The sequence below is a fragment of the Oncorhynchus tshawytscha genome, linkage group LG07 (assembly GCF_018296145.1).
Source record: "Oncorhynchus tshawytscha isolate Ot180627B linkage group LG07, Otsh_v2.0, whole genome shotgun sequence".
NCBI lineage: Eukaryota > Metazoa > Chordata > Actinopteri > Salmoniformes > Salmonidae > Oncorhynchus > Oncorhynchus tshawytscha.
The window spans coordinates 68,380,466-68,400,465 of NC_056435.1; the positions used below are offsets into that span (position 1 = coordinate 68,380,466).

General features: G+C 53.1%; 1 protein-coding gene across 2 annotated transcripts in view; it reads right to left on the reverse strand.

Annotated features, from left to right (window-relative positions):
- Nucleotides 1–20,000, reverse strand: part of pcbp4 (poly(rC) binding protein 4) — a 137,652-nt gene that overhangs the window by 14,906 nt on the left and 102,746 nt on the right. For both annotated transcript variants that reach the window (XM_042324865.1, XM_042324866.1), the window contains exons 9-12: nucleotides 17,077–17,148; nucleotides 14,491–14,532; nucleotides 14,002–14,086; nucleotides 8,988–9,040 (exon numbers count right to left, since the gene is read on the reverse strand). In XM_042324865.1, the coding sequence (XP_042180799.1) occupies nucleotides 8,988–9,040; nucleotides 14,002–14,086; nucleotides 14,491–14,532; nucleotides 17,077–17,148 (252 nt within the window). The remainder of the gene's footprint in view (nucleotides 1–8,987; nucleotides 9,041–14,001; nucleotides 14,087–14,490; nucleotides 14,533–17,076; nucleotides 17,149–20,000) is intronic.

Genomic DNA, 20,000 nt, shown 5'->3' on the forward strand with positions numbered 1-20,000 from the left:
GAGAGCGATAGAGAGAGGGAGAAGAGAGAGAGATAGAGAGAGAAAAGAGAGAGAGAGAGAGAGAGAGAGAGAGAGAGGAGAGAGAGAGAGAGAGAGAAATTTGACCCCAATAACTACCGTGGAATATGCTTCAACAGTAACCTTGGGAAAATCCTCTGCATTATCATTAACAGCAGACTCGTACATTTCCTCAATGAAAACAATGTACTGAGCAAATGTCATATTGGCTTTTTACCAAATTACCGTACAACAGACCATGTATTCACCCTACACACCCTAATTGACAACCAAACAAACCAAAAGAAAAGCAAAGTCTTCTCATGCTTTGTTGATTTCAAAAAAGCCCTCGACTCAATCTGGCATGATGGTCTGCTATACAAACTGATGGAAAGTGATGTTGGGGGTAAAGCATACGACATTACAAAATCTATGTACACAAACAACAAGTGTGCGGTTAAAATTGGCAAAAAACACACACATTTCTTCACACAGGGTCGTGGGGTTAGACAGGGATGCAGCTTAAGCCCCACCGTCTTCTACATATATATCAACGAATTGGCGCGGGCACTAGAACAGTCTGCAGCACCCGGCCTCACCCTACTAGAATCCGAAGTCAAATGTCTGCTGTTTGCTGATGATCTGGTGCTTCTGTCACCAACCAAGGAGGGCCTACAGCAGCACCTAGATCTTCTGCACAGATTCTGTCAGACCTGGGCCCTGACAGTAAATCTCAGTAAGACAAAAATAATGGTGTTCCAAAAAAGGTCCAGTAGCCAGGACCACAAATACAAAATTCCATCTAGACACTGTTGCCCTAGAGCACACAAAAAACTATACATACCTCGGCCTAAACATCAGCGCCACAGGTAACTTCCACAAAGCTGTGAACGATCTGAGAGACAAGGCAAGAAGGGCATTCTATGCCATCAAAAGGAACATAAATGTCAACATACCAATTAGGATCTGGCTAAAAATACTTGAATCAGTCATAGAGCCCATTGCCCTTTATGGTTGTGAGGTCTGGGGTCCGCTCACCAACCAAGATTTCACAAAATGGGACAAACACCAAATTGAGACTCTGCATGCAGAATTCTGCAAAAACATCCCCCGTGTACAACGCAGAACACCAAATAATGCTAGCAGAGCAGAATCAGGCCGATACCCACAAATGATCAAAATCCAGAAAAGAGCTGTTAAATTCTACAACCACCTAAAAGGAAGCAATTCCCAAACCTTCCATAACAAAGCCATCAACTACAGAGAGATGAACCTGGAGAAGAGCCTCCTAAGCAAGCTGGTCCTGGGGCTCTGTTTACAAACACAAACACACCCTACAGAGCCCCAGGACAGCAACACAATTAGACCCAACCAAATAATGAGAAAACAAAAAGATAATTACTTGACACATTGGAAAGAATTAACAAACAAACAGAGCAAACTAGAATGCTATTTGGCCCTAAACAGAGAGTACACAGTGGCAGAATACCTGACCACTGTGACTGACCCAAACTTAAGGAAAGCTTTGACTATGTACAGACTCAGTGACCATAGCCTTGCTATTGAGAAAGGCTGCCGTAGGCAGACATGGCTCTCAAGAGAAGACAGGCTATGTGCTCATTGCCCACAAAATGAGGTGGAAACTGAGCTGCACTTCCTAACCTCCTGCCCAATGTATGACCATATTAGAGAGACATATTTCCCTCAGATTACACAGATCCACAAAGAATTTGAAAACAAATCCAATTTTGAAAAACTCCCATATCTACTGGGTGAAATTCCACAGTGTGCCATCACAGCAGCAAGATTTGTGACCTGTTGTCACGAGAAAAGGGCAACCAGTGAAGAACAAACACCATTGTAAATACAACCCATATTTATGCTTATTTATTTTCCCTCTTGTACTTTAACCATTTGTACATTGTTACAACACTGTATATATATATAATAATTAATATGACATTTGTAATGTCTTTATTGTTTTGAAACTTCTGTATGTGTAATGATTACTGTTAATTTTTATTGTTTATTTCACTTGTGTATATTATCTACCTCACTTGCTTTGGCAATTTTAACACATGTTTCCCATGCCAATAAAGCCCCTTGAATTGAATTGAGAGAGAAAGAGATAGAAGAGAGAGAGAGAGAGAGAGAGAGAGAGAGAGAGAGAGACAGAGAGAGAGAGAGAGAGATAGAGAGAGAGAGAGATAGAAGAGAGAGAGAGAGAGACCTTTGACAACTTTATCCATGAATCTTTAATGCAAGCCCTCTGTATTGGAAGACCACAGAAACGCAATGACGGAATGCCAAACAATGGCCGTGTCTGAAAACATTACCATCCGTCAAGTCCATGCTTCCATTGTTGTTTTAAAGCTCATTGGAGAAGGGGATCCAAGGTTCCTCCCTCTGACTTCCTCCTCCAATGAGCTTCGTGAATGTAGGAAGTAACGACTTGATAGCTTGTAACATTTTCAGACACAGCCAATATATTAACTGTGCCGTGGGTGGGCTGAGCTGGGGAGGGGGTAGGCTGGGGTAGGGTGGGCTGAGCTGGGGAGGGGGTAGGCTGGGGTAGGGTGGGCTGAGCTGGGGAGGGGGTAGGCTGGGGTAGGGTGGGCTGAGCTGGGGAGGGGGTAGGCTGGGGTAGGGTGGGCTGAGCTGGGGAGGGGGTAGGCTGGGGTAGGGTGGGCTGAGCTGGGGAGGGGGTAGGCTGGGGTAGTAACAGCTGAGCTGGGGAGGGGGAGTAGGCTGGAGTAGGGTGGGCTGAGCTGGGGAGGGGGTAGGCTGGGGTAGTGGGGTACGGCTGAGCTGGGGAGGGGGTAGGCTGGGGTAGGGAGGGACGGCTGAGCTGGGGAGGGGGTAGGCTGGGGTAGGGACTGGCTGGCTGAGCTGGGGAGGGGGTAGGCTGGGGTAGGGACGGCTGAGCTGGGGAGGGGTAGGCTGGGGTAGGGACGGCTGAGCTGGGGAGGCTGGGGTGGTAACGGCTGAGCTGGGGAGGGGGGCTAGGGGTGGTAATGGCTGAGCTGGGGAGGGGGTAGGCTGGGGTGGTAACGGCTGAGCTGGGGAGGGGGTAGGCTGGGGTGGTAACGGCTGAGCTGGGGAGGGGGGGTAGGCTGGGGTGGTAACGGCTGAGCTGGGGAGGGGGTAGGCTGGGGTGGTAACGGCTGAGCTGGGGAGGGGGTAGGCTGGGGTGGTAACGGCTGAGCTGGGGAGGGGGTAGGCTGGGGTGGTAACGGCTGAGCTGGGGAGGGGGTAGGCTGGGGTAGGGTGGGCTGAGCTGGGGGGAGGGGTAGGCTGGGGTAGTAACGGCTGAGCTGGGGAGGGGGTAGGCTGGGGTAGGGACGGCTGAGCTGGGGAGGGGGTAGGCTGGGGTGGTAACGGCTGAGCTGGGGAGGGGGGTAGGGTAGGCTGGGGTAGGGGCAGCTGAGCTGGGGAGGGGGGGTAGGCTGGGGTGGGCGGCTGAGCTGGGGAGGGGTAGGCTGGGGTGGTAACGGCTGAGCTGGGGAGGGGGTAGGCTGGGGTAGGGACGGCTGAGCTGGGGAGGGGGTAGGCTGGGGTGGTAACGGCTGAGCTGGGGAGGGGGTAGGCTGGGGTGGTAACGGCTGAGCTGGGGAGGGGGTAGGCTGGGGTGGTAACGGCTGAGCTGGGGAGGGGTAGGCTGGGGTGGTAACGGCTGAGCTGGGGAGGGGGTAGGCTGGGGTGGTAACGGCTGAGCTGGGGAGGGGGTAGGCTGGGGTGGGAACGGCTGAGCTGGGGGGGGTAGGGGTGGTAGGCTGGGGTGGGTAGGCTAACGGCTGAGCTGGGGAGGGGGTAGGCTGGGGTGGTAACGGCTGAGCTGGGGAGGGGGTAGGCTGGGGTGGTAACGGCTGAGCTGGGGAGGGGTAGGCTGGGGTGGTAACGGCTGAGCTGGGGAGGGGGTAGGCTGGGGTGGTAACGGCTGAGCTGGGGAGGGGGTAGGCTGGGGTGGGAACGGCTGAGCTGGGGAGGGGGTAGGCTGGGGTGGTAACGGCTGAGCTGGGGAGGGGGTAGGCTGGGGTGGTAACGGCTGAGCTGGGGAGGGGTAGGCTGGGGTGGTAACGGCTGAGCTGGGGAGGGGGTAGGCTGGGGTGGTAACGGCTGAGCTGGGGAGGGGGTAGGCTGGGGTGGTAACGGCTGAGCTGGGGAGGGGGTAGGCTGGGGTGGTAACGGCTGAGCTGGGGAGGGGGTAGGCTGGGGTGGTAACGGCTGAGCTGGGGGGTAGGGGGGTAGGCTGGGGTGGTAACGGCTGAGCTGGGGAGGGGGTAGGCTGGGGTGGTAGGCTGAGCTGGGGAGGGGGTAGGCTGGGGTGGTAACTGGCTGAGCTGGGGAGGGGGGGGGGGGTAGGCTGGGGTGGTAACGGCTGAGCTGGGGAGGGGGTAGGCTGGGGTGGTAACGGCTGCTGAGCTGGGGAGGGGGTAGGCTGGGGTGGTAACGGCTGAGCTGGGGAGGGGGTAGGCTGGGGTGGTAACGGCTGAGCTGGGGAGGGTAGGGGGGTAGGCTGGGGTGGTAACGGCTGAGCTGGGGAGGGGGTAGGCTGGGGTGGTAACTGGCTGAGCTGGGGAGGGGGTAGGCTGGGGTGGTAACGGCTGAGCTGGGGAGGGGTAGGCTGGGGTGGTAACGGCTGAGCTGGGGAGGGGTAGGCTGGGGTGGTAACGGCTGAGCTGGGGAGGGGGGTAGGCTGGGGTAGGGAACGGCTGAGCTGGGGAGGGGGGGGGCAGGCTGGGGTGGTAACGGCTGAGCTGGGGGGGGGTAGGCTGGGGTGGTAACGGCTGAGCTGGGGAGGGGGTAGGCTGGGGTGGTAACGGCTGAGCTGGGGAGGGGGTAGGCTGGGGTGGTAACGGCTGAGCTGGGGAGGGGTAGGCTGGGGTGGGGGCTGAGCTGGGGAGGGAGCTGGGGAGGGGGAGGGGGTAGGCTGGGGTGGTAACGGCTGAGCTGGGGAGGGGGTAGGCTGGGGTGGTAACGGCTGAGCTGGGGAGGGGGTAGGCTGGGGTGGTAACGGCTGAGCTGGGGAGTGGGGTAGGCTGGGGTGGTAACGGCTGAGCTGGGGAGGGGGAGGGGGTAGGCTGGGGTGGTAACGGCTGAGCTGGGGAGGGGGTAGGCTGGGGTGGTAACGGCTGAGCTGGGGAGGGGGTAGGCTGGGGTGGTAACTGGGGTGGCTGAGCTGGGGAGGGGGTAGGCTGGGGTGGTAACGGCTGAGCTGGGGAGGGGGTAGGCTGGGGTGGTAACGGCTGAGCTGGGGAGGGGGTAGGCTGGGGTGGTAACGGCTGAGCTGGGGAGGGGGTAGGCTGGGGTGGGGAGGGTAACGGCTGAGCTGGGGAGGGGGGTAGGCTGGGGTGGGTGGGCGGCTGAGCTGGGGAGGGGGCTGAGCTGGGGAGGGGGTAGGCTGGGGTGGTAGACGGCTGAGCTGGGGAGGGGGGGGTAGGCTGGGGTGGTAACGGCTGAGCTGGGGAGGGGGTAGGCTGGGGTAGGGACGGCTGAGCTGGGGAGGGGGTAGGCTGGGGTGGTAACGGCTGAGCTGGGGAGGGGGTAGGCTGGGGTGGTAACGGCTGAGCTGGGGAGGGGGTAGGCTGGGGTAGGGTGGGCTGAGTTGGGGAGGGGGTAGGCTGGGGTGGGGAGGGGTAGGCTGGGGTAGGGTGGGCTGAGCTGGGGAGGGGGTAGGCTGGGGTGGGGAGGGGGTAGGCTGGGGTGGTAACGGCTGAGCTGGGGAGGGGGTAGGCTGGGGTAGGGACGGCTGAGCTGGGGAGGGGGTAGGCTGGGGTAGGGAGGGGGTAGGCTGGGGTGGTAACGGCTGAGCTGGGGAGGGGGTAGGCTGGGGTAGGGTGGGCTGAGCTGGGGAGGGGGTAGGCTGGGGTAGGGAGGGGGTAGGCTGGGGTGGTAACGGCTGAGCTGGGGAGGGGGTAGGCTGGGGTGGTAACGGCTGAGCTGGGGAGGGGTTAGGCTGGGGTAGGGTGGGCTGAGCTGGGGAGGGGGTAGGCTGGGGTAGGGAGGGGGTAGGCTGGGGTGGTAACGGCTGAGCTGGGGAGGGGGTAGGCTGGGGTGGTAACGGCTGAGCTGGGGAGGGGGTAGGCTGGGGTGGTAACGGCTGAGCTGGGGAGGGGGTAGGCTGGGGTAGGGTGGGCTGAGCTGGGGAGGGGTAGGCTGGGGTAGGGAGGGGGTAGGCTGGGGTGGTAACGGCTGAGCTGGGGAGGGGGTAGGCTGGGGTGGTAACGGCTGAGCTGGGGAGGGGGTAGGCTGGGGTGGTAACGGCTGAGCTGGGGAGGGGGTAGGCTGGGGTGGGGAGGGGGTAGGCTGGGGTGGGGAGGGGGTAGGCTGGGGTGGTAACGGCTGAGCTGGGGAGGGGGTAGGCTGGGGTGGTAACGGCTGAGCTGGGGAGGGGGTAGGCTGGGGTGGTAACGGCTGAGCTGGGGAGGGGGTAGGCTGGGGTGGGGAGGGGGTAGGCTGGGGTGGTAACAGCTGAGCTGGGGAGGGGGTAGGCTGGGGTGGTAACGGCTGAGCTGGGGAGGGGGTAGGCTGGGGTGGTAACGGCTGAGCTGGGGAGGGGGTAGGCTGGGGTGGTAAACTAACGGCTGAGCTGGGGAGGGGGTAGGCTGGGGTGGGGAGGGGGTAGGCTGGGGTGGTAACGGCTGAGCTGGGGAGGGGGTAGGCTGGGGTAGGGTGGGCTGAGCTGGGGAGGGGGTAGGCTGGGGTAGGGTGGGCTGAGCTGGGGAGGGGGTAGGCTGGGGTGGTAACGGCTGAGCTGGGGAGGGGGTAGGCTGGGGTGGTAACGGCTGAGCTGGGGAGGGGGTAGGCTGGGGTAGGGACGGCTGAGCTGGGGAGGGGGTAGGCTGGGGTAGGGTGGGCTGAGCTGGGGAGGGGGTAGGCTGGGGTAGGGTGGGCTGAGCTGGGGAGGGGGTAGGCTGGGGTAGGGTGGGCTGAGCTGGGGAGGGGTAGGCTGGGGTAGGGACGGCTGAGCTGGGGAGGGGGTAGGCTGGGGTGGTAACGGCTGAGCTGGGGAGGGGTAGGCTGGGGTAGGGTGGGCTGAGCTGGGGAGGGGGTAGGCTGGGGTGGTAACGGCTGAGCTGGGGAGGGGGTAGGCTGGGGTAGGGTGGGCTGAGCTGGGGAGGGGGTAGGCTGGAGTAGGGTGGGCTGAGCTGGGGAGGGGGTAGGCTGGGGTAGGGTGGGCTGAGCTGGGGAGGGGGTAGGCTGGGGTAGGGTGGGCTGAGCTGGGGAGGGGGTAGGCTGGGGTAGGGTGGGCTGAGCTGGGGAGGGGGTAGGCTGGGGTAGGGTGGGCTGAGCTGGGGAGGGGGTAGGCTGGGGTGGTAACGGCTGAGCTGGGGAGGGGGTAGGCTGGGGTGGTAACGGCTGAGCTGGGGAGGGGTAGGCTGGGGTAGGGTGGGCTGAGCTGGGGAGGGGGTAGGCTGGGGTGGTAACGGCTGAGCTGGGGAGGGGGTAGGCTGGGGTGGTAACGGCTGAGCTGGGGAGGGGGTAGGCTGGGGTGGTAACGGCTGAGCTGGGGAGGGGGTAGGCTGGGGTAGGGACGGCTGAGCTGGGGAGGGGGTAGGCTGGGGTAGGGTGGGGTGGTAACGGCTGAGCTGGGGAGGGGGTAGGCTGGGGTAGGGTGGGGTGGCTGGGGAGGGGGGTAGGCTGAGCTGAGCTGGGGAGGGGGTAGGCTGGGGTGGTAACGGCTGAGCTGGGGAGGGGGTAGGCTGGGGTGGTAACGGCTGAGCTGGGGAGGGGGTAGGCTGGGGTGGTAACGGCTGAGCTGGGGAGGGGGTAGGCTGGGGTGGTAACGGCTGAGCTGGGGAGGGGGTAGGCTGGGGTGGTAACGGCTGAGCTGGGGAGGGGGTAGGCTGGGGTGGTAACGGCTGAGCTGGGGAGGGGGTAGGCTGGGGTGGTAACGGCTGAGCTGGGGAGGGGGTAGGCTGGGGTGGTAACGGCTGAGCTGGGGAGGGGGTAGGCTGGGGTGGTAACGGCTGAGCTGGGGAGGGGGTAGGCTGGGGTGGTAACGGCTGAGCTGGGGAGGGGGTAGGCTGGGGTGGGTGGGCTGAGCTGGGGAGGGGGTAGGCTGGGGTGGTAACGGCTGAGCTGGGGAGGGGGTAGGCTGGGGTGGTAACGGCTGAGCTGGGGAGGGGGTAGGCTGGGGTGGTAACGGCTGAGCTGGGGAGGGGGTAGGCTGGGGTGGTAACGGCTGAGCTGGGGAGGGGTAGGCTGGGGTAGGGTGGGCTGAGCTGGGGAGGGGTAGGCTGGGGTAGGGTGGGCTGAGCTGGGGAGGGGGTAGGCTGGGGTAGGGTGGGCTGAGCTGGGGAGGGGGTAGGCTGGGGTAGGGACGGCTGAGCTGGGGAGGGGGTAGGGTGGGCTGAGCTGGGGAGGGGGTAGGCTGGGGTAGGGACGGCTGAGCTGGGGAGGGGGTAGGCTGGGGTAGGGTGGACTGAGCTGGGGAGGGCTCTTGCTGAAAGCCCTCTGGTTGCCTTATTTACTGCTGTGTTGTGACAGCACAGAGCCTCTCAGCATGTCAGACATCATGACTAGATTTAGTTCAAACTCATAGAGCTCCGCTGAGACTTATGGATGGACAGACAGGAGAGAGAGAGAGAGAGAGAAATAGAGTGATAGAGAGAGATGACATCATTATGATATCACCTCAACCAGTTTTGCTCATTGGGTTAGAGGCAACATTGAAGCAGAGAACAGTGATGGAATGAGGTGTCTGACTGAGTGAATCATAATATGCTTAGTCACTTTAACCATATGTACTGTACATGTATAAGTATATAGCCTGATGATGACGGAATGAGGTGTCTGACTGACTGAAAAACAATATGTTTAGGTCTTTTATGTGTCAGCGTTTGTGACATAGCAGACAAACTATTGCTAGCTAAACTTACGTCATTTGGAATGTGCAGCACCTGTGACGTTGTCTGTGTGTGCGCGTGCGTGTGTGTGCGTGTGCGTGCGTGCGTGCGTGCGCGTGTGTGTGTGGCTCTGTTTCTTACATCATTTGGAATGAGTAGCTCCTGTGATGTGGTCTGTGAATTGGAGTCCATTCCTGATGGGAGATAAGAGAGGTAACTAAACCCTAGGGAAATCACACAGTCAATTAAAACATGGAAAATCACACAGTAAAAATAACACATTTTCCAGTTAAAAGCCCAGTTAACGGGGAATAAAACATTACAACATGTCACAAACACTTCTTGCTGGTGATCAACCTGCTGTTGGATACCTTCACCTCTCTGAAACATATTCAGTGTGGAAGAAGAACTGCTTTTCAACTCATATCATCTGCGTGCATCAAGACCGCCTTGGCATTGCTTGGGGAGTTAACGCAAGTCTTTACAGATGCTGTATCTTAATCTGACCCAGGTTTTCACAGCAGGAAAATTATCCACCAGCAACAGGAAATGTGAATCTTTATGTAGATTATAATTAATGCACAATTTTTTATAGGGGTAGATTCGTTAAACCATGACTACAATGCAAGTTTTCATTTCCTGCTGTACAGGAAAATTGATCATCCTGTTGTTGCATGGAATTCCATGCAACAACAGGATGGTCAAATTATGATATGGCATCTCTAAGCAAGTCTTTATGCTTCTATTTCTGCTCTGTTTCTACTCCACTGTTTCTCGTCCTCCTCTCCTGTTCACAGCAGGGATATGTAGCTTGGCTTTCTAAAGAGACTGTGTTCTTTAATAGACTGTAACACTGCCTTGACTGATGAGCTTTTACCTGTAATATAATACAACCTCCCATTCACCCTCTCCTCGCTGCTCCTCTTACTCTCTCTTTCTCTCTCTCTCTCTCTCTCTCTCTTTCTCTCTCTCTGTCTCTCTCTCTCTCTCTGTCTCTCTCTCTCTCTCTCCTCTCTTCCCTCTCTCTCTCTTTCCTCTTGTCTCTCTCTCCCTTTCTCCTCTCCTCTCCTCTCGTCTCTCTCTCTATCCTTTCTCTCTCTCCTCTCTCGTTCCTCTCCTCTCCTCACCGTTCCCCTCTCTCTCTCTCTCCCTCTGTCCCTCTCTCTCTCTCTCTCTCTCTCTCTATTTCTCTCTATTTCTCTCTCTCTCTGCCGCTCCTCTCCTCTCTCTCTCCTCTGTCCCTCTCTCTCACTCTCTCTATATTTCTCTCTCTCTCTCTCTCTCTCTCCTCTCTCTCTCTCTCTCTCTCCTCCTGTCATCTCTCTCACTCTCTCTCTCGCCTCTCTTCTCTCTCTCTCTCTCTCTCTCTCTCTCTCTCTCTCTCTCTCTCTCTCTCTCTCTCTCTCTCTTTTTCCTCTTGTCTCTCTTTCTCTTTCTCCTCTCCTCTCGTCTCTCTCTCTCTCCTTTCTCTCTCTCCTCTCCTCACCGTTCCTCTCTCTCTCTCTCTCTCTCTCTCTCTCTCTCTCTCTCTCTCTCTCTCTCTCTCTCTCTCTGTCCCCCTCTGTCCCCCTCTCTCTCTCTCTCTCTCTATTTCTCTCTCTCCGCCGCTCCTCTCCTCTCTCTCTCTTCTCTCCTCTCCTCTCGTCTCATCTCATCTCTCTCTCTCCTCTCATCTCCTCGCCTCTCGTCTCCTCTCTCTCCTCTAATCTCCTCGCTCTCTCTCATTCTATCTAAATCACCGCTTTAGCTACAGACAGTGGAAGCTATTATTGTGTTGCTGTTATGCATTTTGAAGCTTATAAAGAAATGCTTTTATTCATTTTAAAGCTTGTAAAGAAACACCATTATGCATTTCAAGCGTGTAAATAAACAACAAAAACATAATCTCTCTACATTGAAGTACATGTTTAGCCTTCTATTGACGCTCTACACAACAAGCTTCTCATTTATATCAATATATCCTTCTACAGTTCTGACTGACTGATTCCGTCATGAATCATCAATACACATTTATTATGATGAGGCACGTCTGCCTGGAGAAGATCTGAAGAAGAGCAGGGAAGGAGGAAATAATACTTCCTCATCTATTGACCAAAGAAACTCCTCTTTGGTTCCCTTTGAAATCTGTAATGGACTGAGCCATTGTTAAAGCCTCCTGCTGCTGTGTATGGCATCTTAAATGGCATGCTATTCCCTAAGTATGGCACCCTATTCCCTGTGTATGGCACCCTATTCCCTGTGTATGGTACCCTATTCCCTATGTATGGTACCCTATTCCCTATTCACTACTATTGACCAGAGCCCTAGCACTACGAAGAGTAATATGATGCTTTTTTGGGATGCAGGCGCTGAAATCCTCAGGAGAAGAGAGGAGAGCTAAGTTGGCCCTGTTCCCCATATGTGTCTATCCCTACCTGGATCAGGTCTAATCTACACTTAACATACGGACCCTGGATGGACAGGCCTGGGGCTGACACAGAGGCAGAATGGGAGCAACATAGACAATATCTTCAGAGTGGCTTTCTGGGCTTTCTGGACACTCAGGGTTCTTTAAAAGGACAGGATTCAGAGGCGCTTTCTGGACACTCAGGGTTCTTTAAAGGAACAGGATTCAGAGGGGCTTTCTGGACACTCAGGGTTCTTTAAATGACAGGATTCAGAGGTGCTTTCTGGACACTCAGGGTTCTTTAAAGGAACAGGATTCAGAGGGGCTTTCTGGACACTCAGGGTTCTTTAAAGGAACAGGATTCAGAGGGGCTTTCTGGACACTCAGGCTTCTTTAAAGGGACAGGATTCAGAGGGGCTTTCTGGACACTCAGGGTTCTTTAAAGGGACAGGATTCAGAGGGGCTTTCTGGACACTCAGGGTTCTTTAAAGGGACAAGATTCAGATGGGCTTTCTGGACACTCAGGGTTCTTTAAAGGAACAGGATTCAGAGGGGCTTTCTGGACACTCAGGCTTCTTTAAAGGGACAGGATTCAGAGGGGCTTTCTGGACACTCAGGGTTCTTTAAAGGGACAGGATTCAGAGGGGCTTTCTGGACACTCAGGGTTCTTTAAAGGGACAGGATTCAGAGGGGCTTTCTGGACACTCAGGGTTCTTTAAAGGGACAGGATTCAGAGGGGCTTTCTGGACACTCAGGGTTCTTTAAAGGGACAGGATTCAGAGGGGCTTTCTGGACACTCAGGGTTCTTTAAAGGGACAGGATTCAGAGGGGCTTTCTGGACACTCAGGGTTCTTTAAAGGGACCGGGTTCATGGTAAATACAGGTATGCCAGAGTGGAGCCACTGTGGTGTGGAAGAAATCATATTATATGTGGACAACGTATCTATCTGATGGAATAAATCATTAAATGGTTCCATATGTCTCACATCTTATCAGTCTGGGGTCATTTACACTGAATGGGCTAATGGAAGTCACAGCAGCACTAAAAGTACAATGGAAAAAAGTTTGTAGGAATGTAGTCGTAGGAAGGACGTTGTAGGAAGGATGTTGTTGGAAGGACGTTGTAGGAAGGACGTTGTAGGAAGGATGTCGTAGAAAGGACGTCGTAGGAAGGACGTCGTAGGAAGGACGTCGTAGGAAGGACGTCGTAGGAAGGACGTCGTTGGAAGGACGTCGTAGGAAGGAAGTCGTAGGAAGGACGTCGTAGGAAGGACGTTGTTGGAAGGACGTTGTAGGAAGGACGTTGTAGGAAGGACGTTGTTGGAAGGGCGTTGTAGGAAGGGCGTTGTAGGAAGGACGTTGTAGGAAGGACGTTGGAAGGACGTTGGAAGGACGTTGTAGGAAGGACGTTGTAGGGTGGTTGTTGTAGGAAGGACGCTGTAGGAAGGACGTTGTAGGAAGAACGTTGTAGGAGGGTCGTTTTAGGAAGAACGTTGTAGGAAGGACGTTTTAGGAAGGACGTTGTGGGAAGGACGTTGTAGTAAGGACGTTTTAGGAAGGACGTTGTAGTAAGGACGTTTTAGGAAGGTCGTTGTAGGAAGGACGTTGTAGGAAGGACGTTGTAGTAAGGACGTTTTAGGAAGGTCGTTGTAGGATGGTCGTTGTTGGAAGGACGTTGTAGGAAGGACGTTGTAGGAAGCAAGTCGTAGGAAGGAAGTTGTAGGAAGGACGTTGTAGTAAGGTCGTTGTAGTAAGGACGTTGTAGGATGGTTGTTGTAGGAAGGACGTTGTAGGATGGTTGTTGTAGGAAGGACGTTGTAGGAAGGTTGTTGTAGGAAGGACGTTGTAGGATGGTTGTTGAAGGAAGGTCGTCGTAGGATGGTTGTTGTAGGAAGGACGTTGTAGGAAGGACGTCGTAGGATGGTTGTTGTAGGATGGTTGTTGTAGGAAGGACGTTGTAGGAAGGACGTTGTAGGAAGAACGTTTTAGGAAGGTCGTCGTAGGATGGTTGTTGTAGGAAGGACGTTGTAGGAAGGACGTCGTAGGAAGGACGTCATAGGATAGTTGTTGTAGGAAGGACGTTGTAGGAAGGACGTCGTAGGATGGTTGTTGTAGGAAGGACGTTGTAGGAAGGACGTTGTAGGAAGGACGTCGTAGGATGGTTGTTGTAGGAAGGACGTTGTAGAAAGGACGTTGTAGGAAGGACGTCGTAGGATGGTTATTGTAGGAACTCAAACAAAGTAACTTCAAAAGCAAAGTCAGTCAGAACTGTCAGACCGATTATAGTCTGTTCTCCCTCTGTGTGTCACCTTTCCCTGTCTCACACTCTACCGCTCTCCCCCTCTACCTCTCCTCCTCTTCCTCTCTCCCTGTCTCACACTCTACCGCTCTCCCCCTCTACCTCTCCTCCTCTTCCTCTCTCCCTGTCTCACACCTCTCTCCTCCTCTCCCTGTCCTCCTCTTCCTCTCTCCCCGTCTCCCCCTCACCCCCTCTACCTGTCCTCCTCTTTCTCTCTCCCCCTCCCTCTCCCCCTCTACCTGTCCTCCTCTTCCTCTCTCCCTGTCTCCCCCTCTACCTCTCTCCCCCTCTCCCGCTCTACCTCTCTAACTCTCCTCCTCTCCCCCTCTCCCCCTCCTCCTCTTCCTCTCTCCCTGTCTCACCCTCTCCCGATCAGCACCTCTACCCACTCAGGTCCCAGCAGCTCTCCTTCAGGAAGTAGTCCCCTGAATAGCCACCACCCCCAGGGGTGTACCAGATACAGTACATACCAGGTATGACAGAGTTGGTCTGCTGTTGGTTCATCTGGGCGGCCAGGCCTTGCTGCTGCATAGACAACTGGTGAAGCTTGGCCAACTGAAACACAGGGGGTAGACAGACAGACAGACAGACAGACAGACAGACAGACAGACAGACAGACAGACAGACAGACAGACAGACAGACAGACAGACAGACAGACAGACAGACAGACAGACAGACAGACAGACAGACAGACAGACAGACAGACAGACAGACAGACAGACAGACAGACAGACAGACAGACAGACAGACAGACAGAAAGTCAGACAGACAGACAGATAGATAGATAGGATAAGATAGAGAGATAGATAGATAGAGATAGATAGATCAGGTGGAAAGTCAGACAGACAGATAGATAGATAGATAGATAGATAGATAGATAGATAGATAGATAGATAGATAGATAGATAGATAGATAGATAGATAGATAGATAGATCACAATGTGATCAGCATACATACCTCTGAATGTGGAATGCCATATTGGTTCTGTACAGCGTACGTCTGCAAGGAAGAAAAACAAAAAAAACAATGAAATGTTGAAGTTGTTATTTTACCAGGTGAATGTCATTGAGTTTAAACTAACTGTTCTTCAAGGGAGACATGTTGTAGTTCGTCTGAGACAAGTTTAGGAATAACTGCGATTTTACTCTCAGCATCAAAGACAACGAGTGGTTGGTTCAATCGGTAGTTAGACATACTGTTTAGGCTAGTACAGGAAGAGGTTTACTGTTTAGGCTAGTACAGGAACAGGAAGTGATTTACTGTTTAGGCTAGTACAGGAACAGGAAGTGATTTACTGTTTAGGCTAGTACAGGAACAGGAAGTGGGTTACTGTTTAGGCTAGTACAGGAAGTGGGTTACTGTTTAGGCTAGTACAGGAACAGGAAGTGATTTACTGTTTAGGTTAGTACAGGAACAGATAGTGGGTTACTGTTTAGGCTAGTACAGGAACAGGAAGTGGGTTACTGTTTAGGCTAGTACAGGAACATGAAGTGGTTTGCTGTTTTGGCTCGTACAGGAACAGGAAGTGGTTTGCTGTTTTGGCTAGTACAGGAACAGGAAGTGGGTTACTGTTTAGGCTAGTACAGGAACTGGAAGTGGTTTACTGTTTAGGCTAGTACAGGAACAGGAAGTGAGTTACTGTTTAGGCTTGTACAGGAACATGAAGTGGTTTACTGTTTAGGCTAGTACAGGAACAGGAAGTGGTTTACTGTTTAGGATAGTACAGGAACAGGAAGTGGTTCACTGTTTAGGCTAGTATAGGAAGAGGTTTACTGTTTAGGCTAGTACAGGAACATGACGTGGTTTACTGTTTAGGCTAGTACAGGAACAGGAAGTGATTTACTGTTTAGGCTAGTACAGGAACAGGAAGTGGGTTACTGTTTAGGCTAGTACAGGAAGTGGGTTACTGTTTAGGCTAGTACAGGAACAGGAAGTGGGTTACTGTTTAGGCTAGTACAGGAACAGGAAGTGGGTTACTGTTTAGGCTAGTACAGGAACATGAAGTGGTTTACTGTTTAGGCTAGTACAGGAACATGAAGTGGTTTGCTGTTTAGGCTAGTACAGGAACATGAAGTGGTTTGCTGTTTCGGCTAGTACAGGAACAGGAAGTGGGTTACTGTTTAGGCTAGTACAGGAACAGGAAGTGGGTTACTGTTTAGGCTAATAAGAGCCATAGATTTTATGAGGAAGTTGTGAATCTGTTAAGTTGAACAGTTCTAGTGCAGGACCTCTACTAAAGGTGGGAGGGACACTAGGGACGTTAGACTAGTGTGTGTGTGTGTGTTCCCTGCAACATGTACTGCAGAGTGTGTGTTTGTAAGTGTGTGCGTGCGTGTGGGGCTCCTTCGTCTAAATGACATTGCTTATTTACTTTATTATTTCTCTCTCCTCCCTCCTTCCTCCTCTCCTCCTCCTTCCTCCTCCTCTCCTCCTTCCTTCTGTACTCTGCTCTGCATGCTCGTAAATAATGTATAAAAGCATTAATCGCCTTGCCGAACCACTTAACATGGCGTAATCTCCCTCCACCACCCTCTCCTTCCCCCGCACTACTCCTCTCCCCCGTACCTCTCCTCTCCCCTAATCTTTCCCATCTCTCCTCTCCTCTCCTCTCCTCTCTCCTCTCCTCTCCTCTCCTCTCCTCTCCTCTCCTCTCCTCTCCTCTCCTCTCCTCTCCTCTCCTCTCCTCTCCTCTCCTCTCCTCTCCTCTCCTCTCCTCTCCTCTCCTCTCCTCTCATCTTCATTAGCCCTAGCTGCTAGGATTATGATAGCCAAACAAGCAACACTGATCTCCACTCCATTCTGAGGATGCTCCCAAAGCTCCAGTCCAGCCTGCAGCTGACACCCATCATATACACAACACTCTGGCTTTGGTTAGGGGCTCTCAGTTTCTCTCTCTCTTTCTCTTTCTCTCTCTCTCTCTCTGTCTCTCTCTCTATGTCTCTCTATCTCTCTGTCTCTTCTCTCTCCTCTCTCTTTCCCTCTACCCCCCCTCTCCCTCTCCCCTAGCCACTTTCTCCCCATCTCTCTTTTTTTGTCTCTCACTATCACCACCGTGATAAGGCCAACAGCAGTCAACAGAGGACACTGGAGTTGGAATACAGACAGGGAAGACCTGGCCATGTTTTTACTGTGAAAGACAGACAGACAGACAGACAGACAGACAGACAGACAGACAGACAGACAGACACAGACAGACAGACAGACAGACAGACAGACAGACAGACAGACAGACAGACAGACAGACAGACTGACAGACTGACATACTGACATACAGACAGACAGACAGACAGACAGACAGACAGACAGACAGACAGACAGACAGACAGACAGACAGACAGACAGACAGACAGACAGACAGACAGACAGACAGACAGACAGACAGGAGGGAGGAAGAAGAAGCCTACTTCAAAACAACACCAGTAACTGTCTGCCTGTCTGGATTGGGGGGAGTGGAGCCTGACTTGACAACACATCATCAGCTCCTTCCATGGCTCCGTTTTCCTTCCTCTTTCCTCTCCGCTTTTGTATCTAATGCATACTTACTTGTTGTAGATCCAGCCCTCCCTGGGCCAATTGGAAGAGGGGGTGTGACCCGTACTCAGACGCCTCGAACACCTTCAGACACAGACAGACCAGGAGTCAGACTCACCTCAGTAAAATAAACCATAAATAAAACAATGCAGAGCAAAGTGACACTATCCCCGCCATCACGACATCTATATCAGGGTTAGACCACCACTACACCAGGGTTGGACCACCACCACTACATCAGGGTTAGACTACCACCACTACATCAGGGTTAGACCACCACCACTACATCAGGGTTAGACCACCACTACATCAGGGTTAGACTACCACCACTATATCAGGGTTAAACTACCACCACTACATCAGGTTTAGACCACCACTACATCAGGGTTAGACCACCACGACTACATCAGGGTTAGACCACCACTACATCAGGGTTAGACCACCACTACATCAGGGTTAGACCACCACTACATCAGGGTTAGACCACCACCACTACATCAGGGTTAGACCACCAATACATCAGGGTTAGACCACCACTACATCAGGGTTAGACCACCACTACATCAGGGTTAGACCACCAATACATCAGGGTTAGACCACCAATACATCAGGGTTAGACCACCACTACAACAAGGTTAGACCACCACTACATCAGGGTTAGACTACCACCACTACATCAGGGTTAGACCACCACTACATCAGGGTTAGACCACCAATACATCAGGGTTAGACCACCAATACATCAGGGTTAGACCACCACTACAACAGGGTTAGACCACCACTACATCAGGGTTAGACTACCACCACTACATCAGGGTTAGACCACCACCACTACATCAGGGTTAGACCACCACTACACCAGGGTTGGACCACCACCACTACATCAGGGTTAGACTACCACCACTACATCAGGGTTAGACCACCACCACTACATCAGGGTTAGACCACCACTACATCAGGGTTAGACTACCACCACTACATCAGGTTTAGAACACCACTACATCAGGGTTAGACCACTACATCAGGGTTAGACTACATCAGGGTTAGACCACCACTACATCAGGGTTAGACCACCACTACATCAGGGTTAGACCACCACTACATCAGGGTTAGACCACCACCACTACATCAGGGTTAGACCACCAATACATCAGGTTTAGACGACCACTACATCAGGGTTAGACCACCACTACATCAGGGTTAGACCACCAATACATCAGGGTTAGACCACCAATACATCAGGGTTAGACCACCACCACTACATCAGGGTTAGACCACCACCACTACATCAGGGTTAGACCACCACTACATCAGGGTTAGACCACCACCACTACATCAGGGTTAGACCACCAATACATCAGGGTTAGACCACCACTACAACAGGGTTAGACCACCAATACATCAGGGTTAGACTACCACCACTACATCAGGGTTAGACGACCACCACTACATCAGGGTTAGACCACCAATACATCAGGGTTAGACCACCACTATATCAGGGTTAGACCACCACTACATCAGGGTTAGACCACCACTACATCAGGGTTAGACCACCACTACATCAGGGTTAGACCAGCACTACATCATCAGGGTTAGACCACCACCACTACATCAGGGTTAGACCACCACTACATCAGGGTTAGACCACCACCACCACTACATCAGGGTTAGACCACCACTACATCAGGGTTAGACCACCACTACATCAGGGTTAGACCACCACCACTACATCATGGTTAGACCACCACTACATCAGGGTTAGACCACCACTACATCAGGGTTAGACCACCACTACATCAGGGTTAGACCACCACTACATCAGGGTTAGACCACCCCTACATCAGGGTTAGACCACCACCACTACATAAGGGTTAGACCACCACTACATCAGGGTTAGACCACCACTACATCAGAGTTAGACCACCGCTACATCAGGGTTAGACCACCACTACATCAGAGTTAGACCAACACCACTACATCAGGGTTATTCGCCTACCTCCTCATGCCTTTTGCACACAATGTATATTGACTCTCTTTGTTTTCTACTGTGTTATTGACTTGTTAATTGTTTATTCCATGTGTAACTCTGTGTTGTCTGTTCACACTGCTATGCTTTATCTTGGCCAGGTCGCAGTTGCAAATGAGAACTTGTTCTCAACTAGCCGACCTGGTTAAATAAAGGTGAAATAAAAAATAAATAAACTACTTCCTGAATTTTGCTGCCTTCAATTCTAATTGGCCTCAACCCTGATCATATTTCCTCATCCATATCATTACAGAGATCTGACATCAAGTAGAGAAAATGGCACCCTACTTCCCATCTAGCGCACTACTTTTAGGGGACCCCCATAGGGCTTTGGTCAAATGTAGTGCACATTATAGTGGAAGGAAGAGCCAGAGACACTTTGAGCCTCTGCAATTAATGATACATACATGTTCATCTCTCGAACCCAGGCAGACAACGACAGATACATATTAATGAAGACCATTGATCTGGATATTATCGCATTCTGCATGCAACCGTACATGTGTGAGTGTGTATATGTGTGTGTGTGTATGTGTGTTTGTGTCTAGGTGTGTGTATATGTGTGTGTGTTTGTGTGTGTTTGTGTTTGTATGTGTGTGTTTATGGGTTTGTGTGTATGTGTGTGCTTGTGTGTTTGTGTGTTTGTGTGTATGTGTGTGTGTGTGTGTGCGTGTTTGTGTGTATGTGTGCGTGTTTGTGTGTATGTGTGTGTGTGTGTAAGTGTGTGCGTTTGGGTGTATGGGTGTGTGTGTGTGTATGTGTGTATGTGTGTGTGTGTGTATATGTGTGTTTGTGTGCGTGTAAGTATGTGCGTTTGGGTGTATGGGTGTGTGTGTGTATGTGTGTGCATGTGCGTGTGTGTATGTGTGTGTGCTTGTGTGTGTGTGTATGTGTGTGCGTGTGCGTGTGT